Source organism: Adiantum capillus-veneris, chromosome 7 (genome assembly GCF_014529385.1).
Source record: "Adiantum capillus-veneris isolate H3 chromosome 7, ASM1452938v2, whole genome shotgun sequence".
Lineage (NCBI taxonomy): Eukaryota > Viridiplantae > Streptophyta > Polypodiopsida > Polypodiales > Pteridaceae > Adiantum > Adiantum capillus-veneris.
In genome coordinates this window covers 139,248,295-139,261,975 of record NC_140937.1, presented here as the reverse complement: position 1 = coordinate 139,261,975, position 13,681 = coordinate 139,248,295, and the positions used below count along the sequence as shown (strand labels likewise).

The 13,681-nt window shown below is 45.5% G+C and overlaps 1 protein-coding gene and 1 pseudogene across 1 annotated transcript; one reads left to right on the top strand and one right to left on the bottom strand.

The window, feature by feature from the left end:
- The first annotated feature begins 357 nt into the window (after positions 1-357).
- On the top strand, positions 358-800 carry LOC147454699 (uncharacterized). Its single transcript, XM_086517407.1, has one exon. The coding sequence runs from the start codon at positions 436-438 to the stop codon at positions 703-705; it is 270 nt and encodes an 89-aa protein (XP_086373533.1). The 5' UTR covers positions 358-435; the 3' UTR covers positions 706-800.
- Positions 801-2,335: 1,535 nt separating this feature from the next.
- On the bottom strand, positions 2,336-2,846 carry LOC147454698 (uncharacterized; annotated as a pseudogene).
- Positions 2,847-13,681: the final 10,835 nt, after the last annotated feature.

The following is a 13,681-nucleotide window of genomic DNA, read 5'->3' as shown; positions in this document are numbered from 1 at the left end:
GCCTGGCTTGAAGCTTGAAGCTTCCAACTAGCAGGATTTCTTTCAATGTCCTCAAAATGGCCCGGATCTTTTCGGACTTGATAGAGTTGCTGTGACACTTGGATGGCCCTAAGGCTATCCTTTTACCAAGAAGGTCGTATCTCACAAATTACAAGAACAGTGAAAAGTGGCACGTGCGCTTTGCTGGATGCGTGTGGCACCAGGCACTGTACTGGAGTTCTGGACAATGTGGAAAGGGTCAAAAGAAGAGAAGTGACAGGCATGAAAATTTCAACGGAGGTCTGGCAAAGTTGTAAGGCCGAAGAAAAACGTGTTCAAGGCGAGCCTTTATAAAGGACGCAGCATGCACACCGTCTCTCCATCTCTTGCATTCTGCACCTCTAGCAAGGTATTCACTAGCTAGTCAGAAGCGTTTGAGTCTGCTTAAGTGCTGCAATGGCGACCTCTTCTTATGTGGGTGGCAACAAGGGTCTGGCACTGCTGCTTCTTGCCATGCTTTTGGCGATGGGGGTGGCGAGCCTCGCGAACGCGGGTGGGGACAAGGGCCACTATGGCGGCAAGGGCAGCGGTGGTTATGATCAGCATGGCGGTCAAGGTGGCAAGGGCGGCTATAACAACGGCCATGGAGGCGACCAGGGCAAGGGCCATGGCGGCAGCTACGATAAGGGGCATGGCGGTCATGGTGGCCACGGCCCGCATGCCTAGCTCGCTAGCTCCCACCAGCACCGTCTATAAGCACTGGCTAGTCCTCTCTAGTATCTAAACTGCCAGGTCTCTTTAACAAGGTTGCGGGTTGAATAGATTGTTCTCTCTCTCTCTCTCTCTCTCTCTCTCTCTCTCTCTCACACAACACACACACACACACACACGCATGAACGCACGCGCGCGCACACACACATTCTTAGCAAGGTTGCCTAGATGTCCTGCATAGCAACGTCTGCTCTCTCACAACGATGGTATTCTTATGATCATCAATGCAAGTTTTATCAATGCAAGTTTTATGTCTTATCCTGTCAACACTTAAAATTGGTGTTTAATCGGTGTTTAATCAGAAAAAGCCAAAGGAGTTCTGATGGGCATTACGATCGTTGTGTCTGGACTCTGTGTCTCATATTCGATTTCGACTCATGAACTCGAATCAAATGCCAAACCCCACGTTAGATATATACCTTAGATTTTGGCATAAATCCTCTTTGTTGGCACTGCCTGCTTGCAGGAAGTGATATAGGCGAGCTGCCTATGAAATTGGGTACACAATTTTTAGGCCGTTTTTTAGGCTTTTTGAGGCTATTTTTAAATTCGCTTCGACGTGTGATAAAGATAGCGCTGCTTGTTACTTATGTCATCGTGAGGACGAGAGCATCGCGAGGTCGAGAGCAGGAGCAAGCAGCAGACCATTTACGCGCAAGGTAGGAGCACAAAGTATAGTGTTTTGTGTGTGTGTGTGTGTGTGTGTGTGTGTGTGTGAGAGAGAGAGAGAGAGAGAGAGAGAGAGAGAACCCACAGTTGTCGTGCCTGCCTTGGAAAAATTGGCGCTTCCTACTACACACCTAAATGGTATCGTGCCTGCCTTGGAAAAATTGGCGCTTCCTACTACACACCTAAATGGTATATGGGCCAATAAGAGGGTTGATCACGAGGAAGTAGTAGGCATGCCAATCAAACACATTAAGGGTGAAGACGATATCATCTACAAAGAAGGCCGAATCATCAACACCACCACCCCAAGCAAGCGAGTTTGGTCTGTGGGGTGCACATACAAAGCAAGCTAAACCGCTCTGGCATTGTACTGCCGTGAACACCACGACCGAAGTAACATTGGCCCCGATAGAAGAGTTCAGCACCAGTGGACAACATGCCTCCCCCCCCCGCCCCCCAAGGCCGCAAGGGCTATGCTTGACCACGAGGGCGAGAGCATCACGAGGTCGAGAGCAAGAGCAAGCAGCAGACCATTTACGCGCAAGGTAGGAGGAGCACAAAGTATAAGTGTTTGTGTGTACATGTGTGTGTGTGTGTGTGTGAGAGAGAGAGAGAGAGAGCTCAGTAAACCCACAGCTGTCGTGCCTGCCTTGGAAAAATTGGGGCTTCCTACTACACACCTAAATGGTATATGAGCCAGTAAGAGGGTTGATCACGAGGAAGTAGTAGGCATGCCAATCGAACTCAGTAAGGGTGAAGACGGTATCATCTACAAAGAAGGCCGAATCATCAACACCACCACCCCAAGCAAGCGAGGTTGGTTTGTGGGGCGCACATACAAAGCAAGCTAAACCGCTCTGGCATCGTACTGTCGTGAACACCACGACCGAAGGAATATTGGCCCCGATAGAAGAGTTCAGCACCAGCGAACAACATGCCTCCCCCCCCCGCCCCAAGGCCGCAAGGGCTGTGTCTAAGCAACGGGTGGGGAGTAGGGTGTGCAGGGAGATCCAGGTGCGCAAGGTGGAGTCAAATGCGACAAGCTCCCAAGCGAAGGTGGGAGCCCCGGTGGGCTTCCTTGTCGTAGCCAACCATGGAGGGCACCAGCTGCAGTTCTTTTTGCCTGGCAGACTAGGTTTTCCAAAACATGGGGCCTCCAAGAGGTTGCCAAGTGGAGAAGTTTTTGACCAGGGATTGAAGGAGAGAGAGAGAGAGAAAGAGAGCAGCGACTATACACTTTGATATTTTTAAAGCTCGCCAATTTGCCAAAAATCTTCTAGATAGATCACCTTTGTGTCGTAGGTCCCGACCATGGCATGATCACTGAGCAAAACGATATTGACACCCTCAAATATGCCCATCTCATCAAGACCATCAATAGGCCTTCATTTGTGGAGCAAACCATGTGCTGATCTGAAGCGAACCATACGTTGACATGAGGCAAACCGTACGCTAATCTGAGGCGAACCAGATACCTTTTGTAGAGCAAATGTTGGTATGGAGCGAGGCAGATCTGATTACTGATTTGCTTTTGACTTAACCTCCGTAGAGGTTAATTCTTCGCATGTATCGGCCAGATGCTTTTGAGCATGTGTCCTATTTGATGCCGACCCAATTCTCCTGACCATCGTGCTGATTTGGTATAGACCGGATCTTTCTTCTTCGGTAGTGCTTATTATCCCTAGTATCATTGTAGCCATCTAGAGCCACTGCATTAGGACAGCCACCTTCGAAGGCTTTCCGTTGCTCGTATTTTTCCCCGTGAGATTTTTGTATTTCGTACCAAACTAACTGTCCAAGATCTTCCCACCAAAATCTATGACATGCTATATATGTATAGCGATGTCGACCATATGAGTTTCAAAGAAATGTGTTACTGATGCCCGATCCTCCCTTGAGTTATCCAGTCCACTAGCCATGAAGATGATCGTAATGTACCTGAGCATGGTTACCTGCAAATTGCTCGTATGCTGAGTACATATCTTCCTAGTAGAAACCTATTGTACTTGCAGCTGGTTGCCGTCAACGACGGACAACGATGAAATGCTCGGGTCCCATTGGATCCAATTGGATACATTCACACTCTGGCATCAAAGTTGAGACCACATGTTAGCTCAATAACATCTCAATTTTGATTTACTAACTTGCTGATTGCTGTGGAGTTCCTTTGGTTCATGTCCAGCCAACCACTTGCTTGACAAAACCAGGTATTACTCTTGCCCAAAGGATTGTCCTCAAAATTCAATCGCCGAGATTTTACTTTCACCATGCTGCCAAAGCGAAAGGTTGCCAGGTTGTCTTGAAGTCCTGTCCGTGGTCCCCATTCTTTGTCATGGAATGGTTTCGAAAGTACTCGTTCTACTACCACAGGCCACTGCCCTCGAAAACCTTTCGACAATGACACCCTCAAATATGCCTATCTCATCAAGACCATCATATAGGCCTTCTTTTGTGGAGCAAACCATGTGTTGATCTGAAGCGAACCATACGCTGATCTGAGGCAAACCGTACGCTAATCTGGGGACGAACCAGATATCTTTTGTAGAGCAAATGCTGGTATGAAGCGAGGCAGACATGATTACTGATTTGCTTATGACTTAACCTCTGTAGAGGTTGATTTCTAGCATGTATCGGCTAGATGCTTCTGAGCATGTGTCCGATTTGATGTCGAGCCACCTGACCATCGTGCTGATTTGGTATAAACCGGATCTTTCTTCTTCGGTAGTGCTTATTATCCCTAGTATCATTGTAGCCATCTAGAGCCACTACATTAGGACAGCCACCTTCGAAGGCCTCATCGTTGCTCGTGTTTTTCCCCGTGAGATTTTTGTAACTCGTACCAAACTAACTGTCCAAGATCTTCCCACCAAAATCCATGACATGCTATAAATGTATAGCGATGTCGACCAGATGAGTTTCAAAGAAATGTGTTACTGATGCCCGATCCTCCCTTGACTTATCCAGTCCACTGGCCATGAAGATGATCGTAATGTACCTGAGCATGGTTACCTGCAAATTGCTTGTATGCTGAGTACATATCTTCCTAGTAGAAACCCACTATACTTGCAGCTGGTTGCCGTCAACGACGGACAACGATGAAATGCTCGGGTCCCATTGGATCCAATTGGATACATTCACACTCTGGCATCAAAGCTGAGACCACATGTTAGCTCAATAACATCTCAATTTTGATTTACTAACCTGCTGATTGCTGTGGAGTTCCTTTGGTTCATGTCCGGCCGACCACTTGCTTGACAAAACCAGGTATTACTCTTACCCAAAGGATTGTCCTCAAAATTCAATCGCCGAGATTTTACTTTCACCATGCTGCCAATGCGAAAGGTTGTCAGGTTGTCTTTAAGTCCTGTCCGTGGTCCCCATTCTTTGTCATGGAATGGTTTCGAAAGTACTCGTTCTACTACCACAACCCACTGCCTTGGTATATGGGATATACACGACGGAATGTGGCATTGTCAAAAGGTTTTCGTCTCTTAACACGACGATTTTCCTTTCCGCCAGCCCCATTCCAGCGTTTCATGTAGTGCCACATGCCTTCAATATGCAATTGTAGGTGACTGCATCTGGAGAGATGCCCTTACTTCCTACTTGCTCAAAAACAACCCTACCCCTTTTAGACATATACCGCAACCAGTTCGTTCGAAGAGATGACATTTCAGACTGGAAGCTTCTTAAGGACTTCCTGTGCTTCCTAGCCCTACCTCTATTGGGCATATCCCACAATCAGTGGGTTCGAAGAGATGACATTCAAGCCAGGATGCTCCGTAAGCTGTGGGGTAGAATGCAGAGCTGGCAATGTTGCAACTCACTCTGGCATCATTGAACGTGACGTCGCAGCTCTTGTTGCATCGCCCCATGGTTAGTAGCCCTGTTTTCCATCTACTAGAAACATTCCTGCCCCGCTTACACGTACCCTGCAATCAATTCATTCTAAGACACGATATTCCGGCCCGAAAATCTCTCAAGCACTTTTTGTGCTTCTTGTCCCTACCCCTATTGGGCATATCCCACAATCAGTGGGCTCGAGGAGAGCATGACGTTTTTCCCCTCCAGCAGCCCGATTTCAGCGTTTCACATAGTACGTAGTGCCTTCAAGATGCAACTGGAGAGATTCCCTTGCTTCTCGTATGCTAAAAACAGCCCTACCCCTTTTAGACATATCCTGCAGTTAGTGAGTTCGAGGAGACGGCATTCCGAACTGGAAGCTTCTTGAGCACTTTTCGGGCTTTCTGGCCCGACCTCTTTTGGGCATACCTCACAATCAGTGGGTTCAAAGAGAACACGACGATTTTTCTTTTCGCCAGCCCCATTCCAGCATTTTACGTAGTGCCACATGCCTTCAATATGCAATTGTAGGTGACTGCATCTTGAGAGATGCCCTTACTTCCCATCTGTTAAAAGCAACCCTACCCCTTTTAGATATATACCGCAACCAGTTCGTTCAAAGAGACCACATTTCAAACTGGAAGCTTCTTAAGCACTTTTTGTGCTTCCTAAGTTCCTAGCCCTACCTCTATTGGGTTTCAAGAGATGACATTCAAGCCAGGATGCTCCGTAAGCTGTGGGGCAGAATGCGGAGCTGGCACTGTTGCAACTCACTCTCGCATCATTGAACGTGACGTCACAGCTCTTCTTACATTGCCCCATGGTGAGTGTAGTTCTCTGTGTCCAATAAAGCGTGCAGTAGACCTCCCTTGTAGTAGAGAGATGCATTGGGGTGGAGAAAGAGCTGATGCAATCAGAGTTCTGAGGATTAGCCGGAATTTCCCTCCTCTCCCTTGCGGCAGTGGAGCCCTCCATTGCCCTACTGATGATCAAGTAGCCCTTCAAGATACAATTGTAGGTGATTGCATCTGGAGAGATGCCCTTGCTTCCCATCTACTAGAAACATCCCTGCCCCTCTTACACGTATCCTGCAATCAATTCATTCGAAGAGGCGATATTCCGCCCTGAAAGTTTCTCAAGCACGTTTTGTGTTTCCTGGCCCTACCTCTATTGGGCATGACGATTTTTCCCTCCAGCAGCCCGGTTTTAGCGTTTCACATAGTACGTAGTACCTTCAAGATGCAATTGTAGGTGAATGCATCTGGAGAGGTTCCCTTGCTTCCCGTATGCTGAAAACAGCCCTACCCCTTTTAGACATATCCCGCAATTAGTACGGTCGAGGAGATGGCATTCCGAACTGGAAGCTTCTTGAGCACTTTTCGGGCTTTCTGGCCTGACCTCTATTTGGCATATCTCACAATCAGTGGGTTCAAAGTGAACACGACGATTTTCCTTTTCGCCAGCCCCATTCCAGCGTTTCGCGTAGTGCCACATGCCTTCAATATACAACTGTAGGTGACTGCATCTGGAGAGATGCCCTTACTTCCCCTCTGTTAAAAACAAGCCTACCCCTTTTAGAGATATACCGCAACCAGTTCATTCAAAGAGACGACATTTCGGACTAGAAGCTTCTTAAGCACTTTTGGTGCTTCCTAAGTTCCTAGCCCTACCTCTATTGGGCATATCCCATGACCAGTGGGTTCGAAGAGATGACATTCAAGCCAGGATTCTCTGTAAGCTTTGGTGCAGAATGCGGAGCTGGCAATGTTGCAACTCACCCTGGCATCATTGAACGTGACAACACAGGTCTTCTTACATCGCCCCATGGTGAGTGTGGTCCCCTGTGTCCAGTAAATCCTGCAGTAGACCTCCCCTGTAGCAGAGAGATGCATTGGGGTGGAAAGAGATCTGATGCAATAAGAGTTCCGATGATTAGCGGGAATTTCCCTCCTCTCCCTTGCGGCAATGGAGCCCTCCATTGCCCTGTTGATGATCGAGTAGCCCTTCAAGATGCAATTTTAGGTGATTGCATCTGGAGAGATGCCCTTCCTTCCCATCTACTAGAAACACCCCTGCCCCTCTTACACGTATCCTGCAATCAATTCATTCTAAGGGACGATATTCCAGCCTGAAAGTTTCTCAAGCAATTTTTGTGCTTCCTGGCCCTACCTCTGTTGGGCATATCCCACAATCAGTGGTCTCGAAGAGAGCATGACGTTTTTTTCCTCCAGCAGCCTGATTTCAGCATTTCACGTAGGACGTAGTGCCTTCAAGATGCAATTGTAGGTGATTGCATCTGGACAGACTCCCTTGCTTCCCGTATGCTGAAAACAGCCCTACCCCTTTTAGACATATCCAGCAATTAGTGCGTTCGAGGAGACAACATTCCAAACTGGAAGCTTCTTGAGCACTTTTCCGGCTTTCTGGCCCGACCTCTACTGGGCATATCTCACAATCAGTGGGTTGAAAGAGAACACGCTGATTTTTCTTCTCGCCAGCCCCATTCCAGCATTTCACGTAGTGCCACATGCCTTCAATATGCAATTGTAGGTGACTTCTCACCTATTGTAAACAACGCTACCCCTTTTAGACATATACTGCAACCAATTCGTTCGAAGAGACGAAATTTCGGAGTGGAAGCTTGTTGATACTTTTTGTGCTTCCTAGCCCTACCGCTATTGGGCATATCCCACAATCAGTGGGTTTGAAGAGATGACATTCAAGCCAGGATGCTCCGTAAGCACTGCTTGTTCTTTCTAAAGTGCATCTCATTTGGCACGCACCAAAGCAATACCAAGCACAACGTTTTTTTTAAACCAGTCCCTCTCTCTCTATCTCAATCTCTCAATGCAAGTGTAGGTGATTGCATCTACAGAAACGCCGCGTGAAACCAACGCAGAGCTTTCTGGGCTTACCCATGCTGAGCATATCTTGGAATCGGTGCGTTCAAAGAGACCACTCTTTCAGGAGGGGGAGATACCACAAATGCTTGTTGTCAATACGCAAAAATATACGACCATATACCTGACACTGAATTCCATTTCTTAAGCATGATGCCCATATATCTGACATTTGAGATGGTTGAGATCGCTTCGATCCTCCCAAAGGCTTAATTCGCCAGGACCTCACTGGTCGGTCGGTCGGGCACGTCTCTTAAAAAGCTAACAGGCGGTTGAGTTGAGTACCACCTAGGCTTCCCAAATGACAAATTCCCAGCTTTTGTCCCTGTGACAAGCAACTGTTGCAACCCAATTTCTGGCCAATGCAGACCAGACCGCGCCCACCAGGTTTGCTTTGTCGATGGCTGGCTATTCCCACTGTTAACACGACCAGATGTTGATGTGGAGAGCGAATGTCTGCTACGAATCAGCTTCCGATGTCAGCCACTGTGATGGTATAGAGAATACAGATATGATGCCAGTTCTTTTGTAGAGCAAACCTTATGCTGATCTGAGGTGAACCAGATATCTTCGATAGAGAAAATGCTGGTCTGTAGCGAACCAGATCGAATTGCTGATTTGCTTCTGCCTTGCCCTCCGTAGAGGCTGATTTTGAACATGTACTGGCCAGATGCTTCTGAGCTGTGCACGTAACCGGACTCTACAACGTAGAGGGCGGTACTATTTCAATTACCTGTTAACTTTGCAAAGACTCCACTGTGAAGAAAAGAGAACGCAGTTGCATCCAGCAACGATCAGAATGTCTTCGTGCACAGAGACCGACACCCTGTAGGCCGTTTCGGTATTTCTTTATTCAATTGACAGTAGACGTTCCAAACACTTAGTCCAAACTCTCTCAAAGCTGTCCAAACCTGGCGAGGGCTGAAAACGCATGTTGCTGACATTATCTTGGCATCACAACAGCGCAAAAAACCTTGTAGGTCAAAAACATCTATCCAAGACGGATTCCCTTGCAATTTAGGACTTTTTTGGTGAGGTGTCGCAGACATTTAGCGTGCTGTAAGTCTCTGTTTTCCTGCTCTTGGGTGCTCAAAACCCTATACACGCATCCCAAGGCTGTCACGAAGCTCACCCGGTGTTCCCTTGCAGTGTAGGTGTGAAATCCTAAACCTGCAGAAAAACGCAGACTTTAGTTTCCCGATTCAGATTGGATGTTAGCGGAGCGAAAATTCCTCCACGTGTCCCAAGGGCTCCCACTGGCAATGGGACAGTTCCCCTACGAATTGGATAAGTTTTCACGCGAGAAAACTCCCCAAACTTGCAATCTTCGGTGATGGATTAGGATTAGGAGTTAGCTGATGTGATTCCTGTTCAGAAGGCTCTTGCATTGGCAAACACGCACAAACTCCAGGAATTGTACATATTAGGCCAACTAGTGGGCCAAAGGGGAGAGAGAGCTGCACGAGAGTAAATCATCGCGCTTCATGAGGTATAGGAGAAGGCAAGCTTTCCATTAAAGCTGTCAACCTGCACCCACTGCTCACGCACACACCGTAATTGCACGCATACAAAAATCAGTCCTCTCTCTCTCTTGGGTGTCTCCCTCTTCATGCTAAAACTGGCAAAATCATCTAGAGCCGTACACGAGCGGAATTGTGCCAGTGAAGTAGCTGCCACCAAGATGAAGATGCTAAAGAGTTGAGACAATGGAAGCAGAGAAGAGAGACAGGGACAGAGAGTTGATCATATATTACCACCTCATATAGAAAAAAAAGAGAGAGAGACATCTCACAAAACAACTTACAAAGAGAGAAGCATGAAGGTTAATCCACAAAGACAGAGTGAACGAGAGACAAGCAAAAAGGTCAAATCAACAAAACACACACACATGCGCACACACACACACACATAGAGAGAGAGAGAGAGAGAGTCTGAGCTGCTATGACTCTTTGTGTCTCTTTTTTGCTTTCCATGAATATATATGCTACATTTAATAATTGACATCTTCGAGATTTCTAGAACCACTTTACAAAATCAAACATTCTGTTGCTGACTTATTTCATTGTTTTCCCTGTCATAGTGGAAACGTACTCACAGAGGTAGCGGGCGAAGAAATTGGGTAACAAGTATGTCCGATTATTTGTTTTTTTTTTGTGTGTGTGTGTGTGTGTGTGTGTGTATGTCTGTTGAGCCAGCAGAGGATCACACCCACATTTTTGCTCACACCCATCATTTTGTAACCATTGATTGTAATAAATGTCTTTCCGACATTAATTTTGATTTGAGCCATTCATTAAGTAACGGGACTCAATTGAGTTTTCAGCTTGTAATCCCGAGGTAATTTCACCTGTTAATGTAAATAATTAGAGATGTTCTCACCTCCAAGGCTGAGGTATATAAGCCAAAGTTTTGTAACCTAAGGAGGATTCAATTATTAATCAAAGTGAGTTTTTGAGCGCCGTGACTGTGTCTGAGAGAGAGAGAGAGAGAGAGAGAGAGAGAGAGAGAGAGAGAGAGAGAGAGAGAGAGAGAGAGTCTTATCTCCTTGCTACGCGAGCTACGGGGCCGCCATTGGAGAAGCGACACCGCCATTGTGTTAGCAACGGTGAGAGCTACGCACAGATACCAAGAGTGCGCGCTATCGGCTTCTACGTGTGGTAAGTTCCTACGAGCTTCGGTGTGAGTTTTCTTCCAACTCGTGTGTCGGAATAGAGCGTGAAGCATATCTATAGAACCACAACAAGTAGAGCTACACATTAGTACCATCGGGGTCAAGTTTCGGTCACCTGTATTTTTCGGCCTGTCTTCATACGCGTTTACCGCACGGAGTGGTTATAGGTTGATTTTGCAGTTCAAGTCTTTAGGGTGTTGTTCTTACCTAGTGTATAGACTTCCCCTTGAGTTTGAGATCGATTCAATGATTCTAGATCCTGATTCGTATAGCATTCGTTCGTAGTACGGATTTCAGTCACTTGCGTGTTTTAGAACTTAGATTTGATTTCCTTAGTAGTGATTGTCATTAGAAGGTCGAGTAGGTGATTTGACACCCACCTAGTTGTTTCCATGCGCCTGCGGGTCAAGCTCCGTCCTCGTCTGACAAATTCTGTTGTTGGTTGAGTTCTCGCTATTTAGCTTCCGCTAGCGGCGTAACCGCCTCAACATTTGGCGCCGCTGCCGGGGACGAGAGCCCTAAGTAGGTGACCTTAGACTAATCCTACGAGGTGAGTCGTATAAACTACTTTGTATACTTTAGTTAGAAAAGATCTAGGAGTGGTGGACTCCAAAGGTCTCGAGAGATACTAGGAAGTGGGGTATTCCTGGGTCTTCCGTGTTGACAGTATTTTTAGTTTAGCTTAGATTAGATTGTTTTTGATGGTGTTTAAGTGGTTGTTGACATAAAAAGCATTTGCTACTCCTTGTTTGGTAGTAAATCTCTTTATATTTTCAATTGCAAAAAATCCATTTTATGATTAGAAGTAGCTTAGGTAGGGCCTGATTTGATCCTGATCTAGAGCTATCAATTGGTGTTCTATTTGCTTGATGTGTTTGATTGCATGTTAGATCACTGAAAAAGTTGCTTTGGTAGTGAAATATGCAATACACAAGTTCAGAAAAATTTTCTGTGTAACTGATTGTTGCTGAGCACTTAAAAGAGCTATTGGAAGAGTTCTGTGCTAAAAAACTGAAAATCTGCAACTTTAGACATCATACGCGTATGATGTCTTAGGACCTAAACAGAGACTAAAATTGAAAATTGACATTGCCAGAGTGTTTAGAAGGGGGGTTTTACCCTAAGATCAACTTAAAACAAGAGCATTTACACTCAAAGAAACCCAAAAAGACAAGTCGGAGTCCAAGAAACGCAAAGACCAGGAAATTTTGGATTCAGATCTTGTTTTTACATTCAAACCTGACAAAAACACTTGAAACTCAATTATAAACATTGGAGAAGGCTTAAAACCAAAAATAGTCAAAATCTGGGACAAAAGACATCATACGCGTATAATGTCTTTTGGCACATCCACTGCTTATTTTTGAAATCTGACCTGACAAGATTGTTACAAACACTGTTGAAAGCATAAATATCAAGTTTGGACCCAAATTGATGAAAAAGACATCATACGCGTATGATGTCTTTGACCTAATTTTGGACATATTTTGATACTTTGCTAACACAGATCCATTGTAATAGCTGTCTAGAGGTTATATTTCAAGTTTCATCCCATTTGGATCACAATTGACCCAAAAAACAAGTCAAAAGCGGAAAATTGCCAAGAAAAGCCTGAACTAGCCATAACTTGCTCAAACAGAGTTCAAACTGAATTTTGTGAGTGAACAGAGCATAAAGGGGCCACTGAGAGTGAGCATAACCAAAATAGTCAAAATCTGTGAAAAAAGACATCATACGCGTATAATGTCTTTTTCAGCATAACAGTAACAAAATTCTCACTTGATGAAACAGAAGTTGTCTAACTGACAAGATTAAACAATTGACCAAGTATCAGTCAGTTTGGATCAATTCTGACCACAAAAACTTGGGGAAAATAAATTGCCGAGACAGAAAAGTTACAGTCCTTTAGGGGAATTGATGAATTTGAGATCGGGCAGGAATCTCCGGAATAATCAACCAAAACAAGGGGAACCAGCAAGTGTCATATCAACCGAGGGAAGTGTAAACCAAAGTTGGGTGCAACCATTAGAGCCGATCTTTGAAGGAAGTGTTTCTGATACTTCTTCGGAGAGGTCTTACGAGATTTTCACCGAACACTTGAACTTGAACAACAGAGAAAATATGGCAGCGGGATCATCAAACCCTTCCGCCACCATGAAGCTATTGTTCATAAAATACCAGTACGACAATGAGCAAGGTGCCAAGATCTACAAAGATGGAATGGACCGCTATTGTGTAAAGATAGAAGATAGACCTAGTGAGTTCAAGGACTTAGTGCCTGTGAGCTATAGCGGAGATAGATATCTAGATGACGAGGGTACCATGTACTTGGTAGTCCTAAATCCTAACATTCTGGACAAGTGGGGATTGATGGGCACCAAAGCCAAAATAGATGAAGAACTCGAGGAGAAAGCACCAATAATGAACTTCCCTAATGCGAGGTTAAGAAGAGAGAATGAAACTACAAGGATCAACACTGATAACATCTATGTGGGGCTGTACAAATATAATAATGGGGAGCAAGATCTCTATTATAAATGTGAAGAACCCTACACCGGAGAGTTGACAGACCACAAAAGACTTTATGTCTTTACCTACACAGAGGGATCGGAAGTGAAAATTTCCGCTTACGATAAGTATGGCAGGCAATACTCAACAATGGGCAAGAAAGAATTAGAAGGATATACATACTTTGGGAGACCACTACATCAGTATTATGTTACTTCTAGCTCACATAGACCAGCACCAACAAATGGAGTGCAAAACTCAATGACAACAGGAGGACAAAGAACTCAGGTTGCTGACTCTTTCAGTCAACCTTGGGACTCGAAGCTCGGACCAATGGGAT

Bases quoted from the DNA above. Each gene is read 5' to 3' on its own strand.
- LOC147454699 (XM_086517407.1), top strand. From the start codon at position 436: ATGGCGACCTCTTCTTATGTGGGTGGCAACAAGGGTCTGGCACTGCTG.